This window comes from Prunus dulcis, chromosome 8 (genome assembly GCF_902201215.1).
Source record: "Prunus dulcis chromosome 8, ALMONDv2, whole genome shotgun sequence".
In the NCBI taxonomy this organism is placed as follows: domain Eukaryota; kingdom Viridiplantae; phylum Streptophyta; class Magnoliopsida; order Rosales; family Rosaceae; genus Prunus; species Prunus dulcis.
Window position 1 is genome coordinate 19,597,142 of NC_047657.1, and position 11,825 is coordinate 19,608,966.

The window sequence follows — 11,825 nt, forward strand, 5'->3', positions numbered from 1 at the left end:
GGGTTGCGACTAGGAAAAATGAATTTGAGTGAAACCCTAAATTTTCTATTTTACTTTTCCAAACTAGGGTTAGAAGTTCCATTATTTCTGTCCTGTGTCCTCCCTCTCCTACAAACTAGGGTTAGAAGTTCCATTACCTCAATGTGACGTCGTTCTTCCACCATCCCAATCCAAAGCTTCAGTTCTCCAATTCAATATAGTTTCAAAACAATCCCGCCATGATCCATATGTGCAGGCTGCAATATATTGATATACTCTTTCCAATTAATTACAACACTCATTCTATCAATAAGTCAATTAGTGAGTAATACTATGACATTCACGCAGACAGAAGAAAAAAATGTTAGCATTAGCAGACTATGATCTGCTATGTTTAGTTTTGGATTGTTGATGAATGGAGCTCATGTAGGAAGTAAAAATGCAGAGAGAAAACTTGGAGAAGAAGAAGATGAAAGATCAGTCTATTATCTGTCTTAGTCATGCACAATCTGTGCATGCCAATATAACAGTTAGGAAAACAGAATATTCCTTCTTACATCATCCAATCTAACCAATGATTAACTACCCTATGAGATAGCTACACTTGGCACAATTCTACTACACCTAAGAATACATCTCAGCTGTCCATTTGGACTGTGATCCAATGGCTCACAATTTAAGCAATAAACTCAGCTAAATCTCTTATACTTTAACACTCCCTTCTAAGTGTTTAGCTGAAATGATTCCAAGCTTGCTCCTTAGATATTCAAACCGATTCCTTGCCAAAGCCTTAGTGAAGATATCTGCATTCTGCTCTCCAGTTTTGCAGTATAACAGATCAATCTCACCATTTTGCAAAGCATCACGAATGAAATGAAATCTTCTGCTTATGTGTCTTGTCCTGTGATGATGCACATGATTCTTTGTTATTGCAATTGCAGAAGTGTTGTCACATAGGATTGGTGTAGCCTCAACTTGTTCTTCACCAAAATCAGATAGAACAAATCTTAACCAGACCGCTTGAGCTGTAGCTTCAGCTGCACTAACATATTCTGCCTCTGCAGTGGATAGTGCTACAATGCTCTGCTTAACAGATGCCCAAGAGAAAACACCAGATCCAAGATGAAAAGCATAGCCAGATGTGCTCCTCATATCATCTTCACAGCCTGACCAATCACTGTCACAATATCCAACCAGCATTGCCTCTTTTCCTTTCTCATATGCAATGCCATAGTCTAGAGTACCTTGAATGTATCTAAGTACTCTCTTAGCAGTTCCCATATGTTTCTTTGTAGGTCCATGCATGTATCTAGCTAAGAGACTTGCAGCAAACATGATATCTGGCCTTGTTGCTGTCAGATATAGTAAGCTTCCAACAATCTGTCTGTACACCTTTTCATCAGCCTGTTCACTTCCATCCTCCTTGGATAACTTCTCATTCATAGCTAGTGGAGTTGATACTGCTTTACAGTCTTTTAAACCAAACTTGTCCAACAATGTTCTTGCATATTTTTTCTGATGCAAGAAGATGTAGGGCTCAGCTTGTATCACACCCAATCCCAGAAAATGGTGCAACAATCCCAGATCAGTCATTTCATATCTCTTCATCATTTCAGTTTTAAAGCTCATCACCAATTCTTCAGAGCTTCCTGTGTAGATGATATCATCTACATATAGTGAAACAATTAGGATTCCACTTTCTGCAGCTTTCACATATAATGTAGCCTCACTAGGACTTTTCTGAAATCCTGCAGCTGTAAAGTATGAATTAATTTCTTCATACCAAGCTCTTGGAGCTTGTTTGAGACCATAAAGAGCCTTCTTGAGTCTATAAACTCTGTCTTCCTTGTCTTGAACCACAAATCCTGGAGGTTGATCCACATACACCTCCTCTTGTAGCACTCCATTTAAGAAGGCTGACTTTACATCAAGCTGAAACAGCTTCCACCTTTTCTGAGCAGCCAAAGCTATTAGTGTTCTAACTGTGTCAAGCCGAGCAACTGGTGCAAATGTCTCATTGAAATCAATTCCTGGCTTTTGAGTGTAGCCTTTAGCTACTAGCCTTGCTTTGTTTTTCTGAACAGATCCATCCAGATTTAGCTTGACTTTAAAGATCCATTTGACTCCAACTATAGGTTTATCAGATGGCCTTTTTACCAATTCCCAAGTTTCATTCTTCTCAATCATCTCAAGTTCAGCTTCCATTGCCTTTTGCCATGCTGCATCCTTGACAGCTTCTTCAAAGGATTCTGGTTCAATGATGCAGATGTTGCAGCTTTCATAAATCTCTGTAAGACTTTTGTATCTCAATGGAGTGTGGTCAATATCTTGAGTACCTGTGTCAACCACAGATCTTTCTTCATTGTCTTCTGTTAGCAACTCATTCTCAACTGAATGTTCTGCTTGCTTCACAACTGTGTCATTGCTCCCTTTCTCCTTTTCAGACACAACTTCAGTAAGTGGCACTGAAACACTGCATTCTTGCTGTGCATTCCAATCCCAGCTAGCTTCTTCATTAAATACCACATCCCTTGAGATAATCACCTTTTCAGTGGCAATGTTATACAGTCTATACCCTTTCTCACAGCTGCCATATCCTAGAAACACACATCTATTGCTTGCTGAATCCAGTTTCTGCCTCTGTGGATTTGGAACATGTGCATAGCACAAAGATCCAAACACTCTTAAGTGTTTAAGTCCTGGCTTTCTCCCACTATAGGCTTCAAATGGTGTTTTCTTGTCCAGAGCTTTAGTTGGACTTCGGTTTAGAACATACACTGCAGTATTCACAGTTTCTGCCCAAAACTCAAGTGGCATGCCCTTCTCAATCATCATACACTTGGCCATCTCCACTATGGTTCTGTTTTTCCTCTCAGCCACACCATTCTGCTGTGGTGAGTATGCCACTGTAAGCTGCCTCTCCATTCCCATTTCATCACAGAATTTATTGAACTCATTAGAGGTGTACTCTCCTCCCCTATCACTTCTTAGTTTCTTCACCTTATATCCACTTTGCAATTCAACAGTGGCTCTAAACCTCTTAAACACTGTGAATACCTCAGATTTGCATCTCAAGAAATAGATCCAGCACATTCTTGTACAGTCATCTATAAAGGTGAGGAAATACCTGTTTCCTGCTTTGGTAACAGTTTGCATTGGACCACACACATCAGTGTGTACCAATTCCAGTGGAGTTGTAACTCTGCTGGTTGCTTCTTTTGGAAATGCCTTCCTGCAGTGTTTTCCAAAAGTACAACCTTCACACACTGCATTTGTATTTTTGATTTCTGGCAGACCAAACACCATGTCTTCATTCTACAGCAGTTTCAAACTCTGGAAGTTTAAGTGCCCCATTCTCCTATGCCAAAGCAATGTTGATTGGTTAATGCTTGCAGTTAGAGCAACATGCAAGTCTGTTTGAAGTTTCAAAGGAAAACTTCTATTTCCTTTCATATGCACTCTAGCCACCAGATTTGAGAGAGAGCTATCATCATAAACTTCTGCCTTGTTATCTCCAAAAATTAGAAAATATCCATGCTCCATCATTTGTCCAACACTGAGTAGGTTCTCTTTGAGACCAGATACCAATAGCACCTCCTTGATATATTTCCTTCCCATTTTAGTTTCAACCATCAGACTTCCTTTTCCAATGACATCAACCAACTGTCCTGTTCCCATAGCAACTTTTGCAGTCACATTCCTATCAATATCAATCAAAACATCTTCTCTGCCAGTCATGTGGTTACTACACCCACTGTCCAAGTACCATACCTCTTCCATGGACCTTTTCTCAGTTGCATTGTTAGCATAGAACATGGTTGGTGTAGAAGTAACCTGAGTAGCAAACTGAAGCTGCTGCTGCTCCACAGGTTTCTTGCTATAGCAGTCTTTGGCAATGTGACCAAGCTTGTCACAGTTATAGCACTTTGGTTTGCCCTTGAATCTACATTCTCCATAATGCAATTTCCCACAATGTTTGCAAGGAGTTTTAGTTCCATCAGTAGGTTTATTATCCCACTTCTTCCCCTTGTCTTTCCAATTCTTCTGCTGCTTGGAATTCTGATTTCCAGTGGCCTTAGCTGATTTGGTATCTACACTCAGACTAGCAAAGGCCTTCTCAGTCTTGTTCTCATGATGTCTTTCCAATCTTTGAGCAAAGCTCTTCAATGAGGCTACCACCTCTTGAACCTCAATTACATCTAGATCCCTTGAATGTTCAATTACAGAACAGATTGGATCATATCCAGGCAGCAGACTAATTAACATTTTCTGCACAATTCTTTCTCTAGATAACTCTTCTCCATAACCTCTCATTTGGTTTATTAGATCAAACAACTTTGTAAGATAAGCAGATAGAGATTCATCCTCTCTCATTCTAGTATATTCAAATTCTCTACGAAGACTCTGCAGTTTTACACTTCTTACCTGCTTATCACCATGAAATTCCTGCTTCAGAATGTTCCAGGCTCCATGAGATGATTCTTCATGAGAAATCCTGGGGAAGATCTCTTCAGATACAGCTCCTTGAATCAACCCCAAGGCCTTAGCATCCTTCATCAGGATCTCAGCTATAGCCATCTTCCCAGAACCACTTGATTCCTCCTTTTCCTTTTGCTTTGTATCAGATTCATCAGCTCCCTTCGAATCTGAGCTTCCTATTCCTTTCTCAACCAACTCCCAAATCCCATGAGATTTGAAAATGGTTTTCATCCTTATGCTCCAGAACTCATAGTTCTCACCATTGAAGATTGGAGCACGCAGCTCACCACCTCCAGATCCTGCCATGTTAGACACAGATTTCACAGAGAGCAAGTTTTGACAGAAAACGCAGCTCACTTCCTTCACAGATTCAAACGCCCAGCTAAACGATCAAACCTGGCTCAGTGATACCATGTTAGCATTCACAGACTATGATCTGCCATGTTTAGTTTTGGATTATTGATGGATGGAGCTCATGTAGGAAGTAAAAATGCAGAGAGAAAACTTGGAGAAGAAGAAGATGAAAGATCAGTCTATTATCTGTCACAGTCATGCACAATCTGTGCATGCCAATATAACAGTTAGGAAAACAGAATATTCCTTCTTACATCATCCAATCTAACCAATGATTAACTACCCTATGAGATAGCTACACTTGGCACAATTCTATTACACCTAAGAATACATCTCAGCTGTCCATTTGGACTGTGATCCAATGGCTCACAATTTAAGCAATAAACTCAGCTAAATCTCTTATACTTTAACAAAAAAGAGGGGGGACCAAATTCAGAGTCCAGCAAGATGAAAATGAAAACCCACTTCTTGTGAGCATCGACAAGAAGAACCATCGCACCTGCACCCGAGGATTGTAGTTGTGTTGTGAATACTTTCCCTCATCATTGTCATTGCACATGCATGCATGAGACAATTTAGTACAGAAAATTAAAGAACCAGCCCCTGGGGAAATTTAAGGTAAAGAAGCTGCTCATATGGAAAAGTATTAGAAGGGCTTAACAGACCAACAAATATATGTTGGTTTTAGCACTATACTTGTTGGTTTACTTACTAGAACTATACTTGTTGGGTTTAGCAAGCAAGTTTTTGAGTTTGAAATTTGTTATCGGACATTGCAAAAGTCTTTATAAGTCCTTGCCATTTTACTAGCTAGATTGGTTTGGATTGAGCCATATGGTGGAGCACGCGTGAACTCGATCTTCTGTTGACTTGGACTGATCGGATTTAAATTAGTTTTTGCCCAAACAAAACCTAACTTTAATAATATATTATCAATCAATCTTCTAAGAATTGCAATAGTTTGGTTTGTTTAAGACAAAGAGAAGAGGCAAATGTAGGTGACTTTCATAAGTTGGTGTCTACACTACACATAGCAAGCCAACTTTGTTTGAGCAGGAATATGAATATTACTTGCAAGTTTTATGATATAACTTGAAGTTCAAATCTGTTAATTAGTGTAGAGGACAAAAACAAATTCCATTTGTCATTGAGTAAACATACATGCATTCTCCAAATACATTTATTTATTTATATGCATCAATTTAGTACAGAAATGAAAGGACGAACCTTTTTTTTAGTAAATTTGCTTATGTGGTAACGGCTCATAGGGAAATTGTTTTTATTTTTTATTCAATTTTTGATAGGGAAATTTAAGGTAAATAAGCTGCTCATATAGAAAAGTATTATATATACATAGAAGGGTTTAATCATATAGACAACAAATATAATATATTACCATACTGGGCTAAATTTAATTCCCCAGCTAAGGCCATAGATATCATGTACGTACTATAAAAAGCAGCAAGCACTATGAGGAATTGCAACAACTAGCTATGAGGCAGATAATGGCAGCAATAATATTGCAATGCATCCTATCACTTGGCTTCTTCCTTGCTTGCGTTTGCGTTAATGCCGCAGGGAAACCAAATGGCTTGACCATGGAACTCATCCATGTGGACTCGCCGGCATCACCTCTCTATCCGGGAAATATTTCTTATGAAGAAGAAATCCAAAGACTCATAGACCGATCCATTGCCCGAGCTCAACACCTTCATTACACCTTGGCATCCCTCGGTAACAATAATGTGTCACAAACTATAATCAACCCTCTTGACATTCGTCCGAAACTCGAATTTTACCCCTACGGCTCTTACCTTGTACAAGTTGGGATTGGGACTTTTGATGCAACTTTCCCGGCAAGGTCATTCAATACATACTACTTGTACACCGACACTGGAAGCATCCTCACATGGGTGCTGTGCGAGGATTGTCTCAAGCCTGGAAACCAATGCTTTCAAACCAAAGAACCCCCTTTCCCTAACAGCAAGTCCAAATCTTATGTTGCTCTCTGTTGCAATCAAAACCCGTTTTGCAAGACAGGCCAATGCACCGGTCCTTACTGCTCCCAGCACGATGAGTACATGGACGGCACCGTTGTCAATTCTATTCTTTCAGGCATGAATATCTTAATCTTTTTAGTATTAATTCTCGAAAAATATCGCAACTAACTAATAAATGTCAACTGGTTGCTTTGCATGCGCAGCTGAAAATTTCAACTTTTTGTCCAGCAGTGGGCAGCCACTGATGATTCCAGGCGTAGTGTTTGGTTGTGCTTATGACATCAGGAAAATCAGTTTTGGAAGACGGGAAGAGTTCAAGGTTGCAGGACTATTGGGTTTGGGATATGCTTCGATTTCCTTTCCACTGCAACAATCCTATCAAACTGGTAAAGTATTCTCAATGTGCCTAACACGCCAAAGAGAGATCCAAACATATCTCAGATTTGGTAAGGACGTCCCCACACCACCAGGTGGTCTGCGTGTCACCAAATTAGTGTTCTTCAAAGACATACCATATTACTACGTCAATCTGTTGGCCATAAGTGTGCATGGACAAAAGCTTCTCATAGACCCAAATGTGTTTGCTGTACGAAATCAGGGCACAAGTGGCGGCTGCTTCATGGACAATGGTACCTCATTTACTTTTCTCATCAGGCCTGCTTTTAATGCTGTTGTTCAGTTTCTGGAGATGTATTTCATGCGCTTTCCTCGCCTTATTAGGGGTGGTAGACCTCTTGGGCCCCCTTTTGAACTTTGCTACAAATGGATGACGCCGCTGCCACCTCTGCCTACTTTGACATTTCACTTTGAAAATGCTGACCTTGTGATCAACCCAGAGGACTTATTCATAAAGGTGAATGCTGAGCAGCAGGGGAACTATCTCTTATGTTTGGCCTTCATCCCCGACGATGCTCGTACTATTCTTGGATCAGTGCACCAATCCAATTACTTATTCATATATGACCTTAACCAGAAGCTGTTGAAGTTTGCTCCTGAGGATTGTTCTAAGAATTCTTGATCACCTCAAACTTGATAGATCATGTAATCTCTCTTTCATTTTCATTCCATCCATGTGCTCTTTTTTTGTTCAAAATAATTAGTTCTTTTTCAACCTTGTAGATTTTAAAAAATGTTTTAATCACCTCAAGCTTGATATGATTCACTACCACCACCATGTCACCACCACCACAACTAACTTGTCATGGCCAATTACTCCCACCACCATTGTCGCCACAAACAATCAACCTAACTCTAATGTATTGATAGGCACAGTAAAAATTGTGCGAGAAATGAATCACACAACATCATAACACAATATCGATAGGCACAATAAAGACTAATATACCTACTACTAAAATTATTTACCTATAGTTTCAAGTATCGAAATTGACATTAAGTATCACAAAAAATGATAGGTAAATTATTATCCATAAAAAGAGATAAGTTATTATTCATAAAAGATAATAGCTAGGTATATTATTATCCATAAAATAATAGGTACAGTAGAAAATTAATAGGTATATTATCATTCATGAAAAAGAAACAAATAGATATGTTGATTTAGAAAAGAAAAAAAAATCATGAAATAGGTAAATTATTATTCAAAAAATTTAAAAATCAAGTAACCAATAAATCAAATGTTAAAATCAAGATTAGTTGCGTTAAAATATTAGGAGATAACACATAAAAAGCATAGGTAAAAACATGACTTTTTTCTATTTTAATTCCAAAAAAAGAAGATAAAAACTTACTAACAAATCAACTTTATGCTAATCACGATTTGAAATTTAAAAACTTAATGAAATGGATAGACATGTATGGCCATTGAATTGCATAAACAAAATATGCTGAAAATAAATTCAACACAATAAATGGAGGCAACTCTCCTAAAATATCACATGAACGGTTTGATTATTGTGCCTTCTGATGGATGATTTGTTAAGGGTGCTCAGAACCCGTGCGATTTGTCCTAATTATGTTTAGTTTTTCTTTTTGGGGCTTGGTCCCCCCATTTTACCCACACAAAAAAAATATTAAATTTAAAACCTTGATTAGGTAAATTAGGTATCTGAAAAATATTAAGTATCTGAAAAATATTAAAACCTTGATTAGGTAAGTAGCTTAGTTGGATCCTAGTCACTGAACTTTAGCCAAAGAAACATATTTTGATGGGTTGCGACTAGGAAAAATGAATTTGAGTGAAACCCTAAATTTTCTATTTTACTTTTCCAAACTAGGGTTAGAAGTTCCATTATTTCTGTCCTGTGTCCTCCCTCTCCTACAAACTAGGGTTAGAAGTTCCATTACCTCAATGTGACGTCGTTCTTCCACCATCCCAATCCAAAGCTTCAGTTCTCCAATTCAATATAGTTTCAAAACAATCCCGCCATGATCCATATGTGCAGGCTGCAATATATTGATATACTCTTTCCAATTAATTACAACACTCATTCTATCAATAAGTCAATTGAGTAATACTATGACATTCACGCAGACAGAAGAAAAAAAAAAGGGGGGGACCAAATTCAGAGTCCAGCAAGATGAAAATGAAAACCCACTTCTTGTGAGCATCGACAAGAAGAACCATCGCGCCTGCACCCGAGGATTGTAGTTGTGTTGTGAATACTTTCCCTCATCATTGTCATTGCACATGCATGCATGAGACAATTTAGTACAGAAAATTAAAGAACCAGCCCCTGGGGAAATTTAAGGTAAAGAAGCTGTTCATATGGAAAAGTATTAGAAGGGCTTAACAGACCAACATATATATGCAGGCTACCATTACCATACTGGGCTAAATTTAATTCCCCAACGAAGGCCATACTATAAAAGCAGCAAACACTTTGAGGAATTGTGAAAAACACGAGGCAGATAATGGCAGCGATATTGCATCACATGTACTTGTTTGCTTCCTATCACTTAGCTTCTTGCTTGCTTGTGTTAATGCCGCAGGCGAACCAAATGGCTTGACCATGGAACTCATCCACGTTGACTCGCCGGTATCACCTCTCTATCCCGGCAATATTTCATATGAAGAAGAAATCCAAAGACTCATAGACCGATCCAATGCCCGAGCTCAATACCTGCATGCTACCCTGGCATCCCTCGGCAACAATAACGTGTCACAAACTATAATCAACCCTCTTGATATTGTCCGAAACTCAAATTTTACCCTCTCGGCAATTACCTTGTACAAGTTGGCATCGGGGCATTTGATGCAACTTTCCCTGCAAGGCCGATCAAAACATACTATTTTTGTACATCGACACTGGAAGCAGCCTCTTATGGGTGCTGTGTGAGGATTGTAAAAAGCCTGGAAACCAATGCTTTCAAACCAGGGAACCCCCTTTCCCTAACAGCCAGTCCAAATCTTATATCCCTCTCTGTTGCAATCAGCACCCCTTTTGCAAGCCAAACGTTTGCGTCGGTGCTTACTGCTCCCAGCACGTTGAGTACATGGGTGGCCCTGCTGTCCATTCCATTCTTTCAGGCATGATCATTTATCCCAAAAAACATTCCAATATATATATTTATTTTAGTATATTAGATATATTAAGGACACCAATCACTACTCCAATTATTGCAACTAATGTGACACATAACATGACAGTTGCTCATCGATGAAAATTCGATATTGATATAACTTGTGATTTGGTTGCAGTTGAAAATTTCAACTTGTTGTCAAGCAGTGGGCAGCCGCAGCCGGTTCCAGGCGTAGTGTTTGTTTGTGCTTATGACACCAGGAGAATGACTTTTGGTAGGCAGGAAGACTTCAAGATTGCAGGACTATTGGTTTGGGATATGGTCCCAGTTCCTTTCCACTGCAACAAAACTATCTTAGTGGTGGAGTATTCTCACACTGCCTAACACGCCGAAGTGATATTCAAACATTTCTCAGATTTGGTACAGACATCCCCACACCACCAGGCTTTCTGCGTGTCAAGAGATTAGTGCTTTTCAAAGAAGTACCATTCTACTACGTGAATCTGTTGGCATAAGTGTACATGGACAGAAGCTTCTCATAGATCCGTTGGTGTTTGCTATACGAAATCAGGGCACAGCAGGAGGTTGTATCATGGACAATGGTACCTCATTTACTTTTCTCATCACGCCTGCTTTTAAGGCTCTGGTTCAGTTTCTGGAGATGTATTTTATGCGCTATCCTCGCTTAGCTTGGGCTCCTGGTCCTCGTGCACCCTCGTTTGAACTTTGCTATAAATGGACGACGCCGCCGCCGGTTGAGGTGCAGCTGCCAACATTGACATTTCACTTTGAAAATGCTGACCTTGAGGTACAGCCATCGGAGGCATTCATAACGGCGAAGGTTGATTCGCAGGGGAATGAGGCTTTGTGTTTGGCGTTCCTGCGAGACGATGAGCGTACTTTCTTTGGATCATTCCAGCAATCGAATTACAGATTCGTATATGACCTTAACAGGTAGCAGTTGAAGTTTGTTCCTGAGGATTGTGCTAATAATTCTTAATCAGATCAAGCTTGATAGATCATGTCTCTCTTTTTATCCATCCACATGTTCTTTTTGGTTGAAAATAATTAGTTCTCTTCAATGGCTTTGCAACTTTTTAGATTTCTTTCATGATTTAATCACCTAGTATATTTTTCTTCCTTTTGTCCGAGCTGGATCCTCTCATTTTGTAGAAGATGTTCAAGATTTTCGGAATTTGCGCATCTCAGGGCAAAGATATATCCAAGCCATTTTGCAATTCAATGATTTCAGCACAATATCAATCTCCCTACGTATGACTATATGCAGCATTAAGACTGCAGACCACGCCCATGTTTTTTCTACTTTCATCTTCTATGAATGAGCATATCTGACTGATAAGCCCAAATGTAACATAAACACACGTACGCATGCACGCACAAAAAAAATACGAATACTTGAAGAAAAGTACGGATATTTAAACATGAAATTCCATCCATGGCCCATAAAATTAAACACATGTATAAAGACCACAGTAACCTAACTGAGTTCCTGTCATAACTAACTTAACA

General features: G+C 39.1%; 1 protein-coding gene across 1 annotated transcript; it reads left to right on the forward strand.

Annotated features, from left to right (window-relative positions):
* The first annotated feature begins 6,317 nt into the window (after nt 1–6,317).
* On the forward strand, nt 6,318–7,830 carry LOC117638683 (probable aspartic protease At2g35615). Its single transcript, XM_034373777.1, has 2 exons — nt 6,318–6,927; nt 7,016–7,830. The coding sequence occupies exons 1-2, from the start codon at nt 6,318–6,320 to the stop codon at nt 7,828–7,830; spliced, it is 1,425 nt and encodes a 474-aa protein (XP_034229668.1).
* The last annotated feature ends 3,995 nt before the right edge of the window (nt 7,831–11,825 follow it).

What these genes read in the sequence shown, in the direction of transcription:
- LOC117638683 (XM_034373777.1), top strand. Translation starts at nt 6,318, where the DNA reads ATGGCAGCAATAATATTGCAATGCATCCTATCACTTGGCTTCTTCCTT. An exon ending in TGTCAATTCTATTCTTTCAG is followed by an intron (nt 6,928 to 7,015) that starts GCATGAATATCT and finishes TTGCATGCGCAG; the next exon opens with CTGAAAATTTCAACTTTTTG.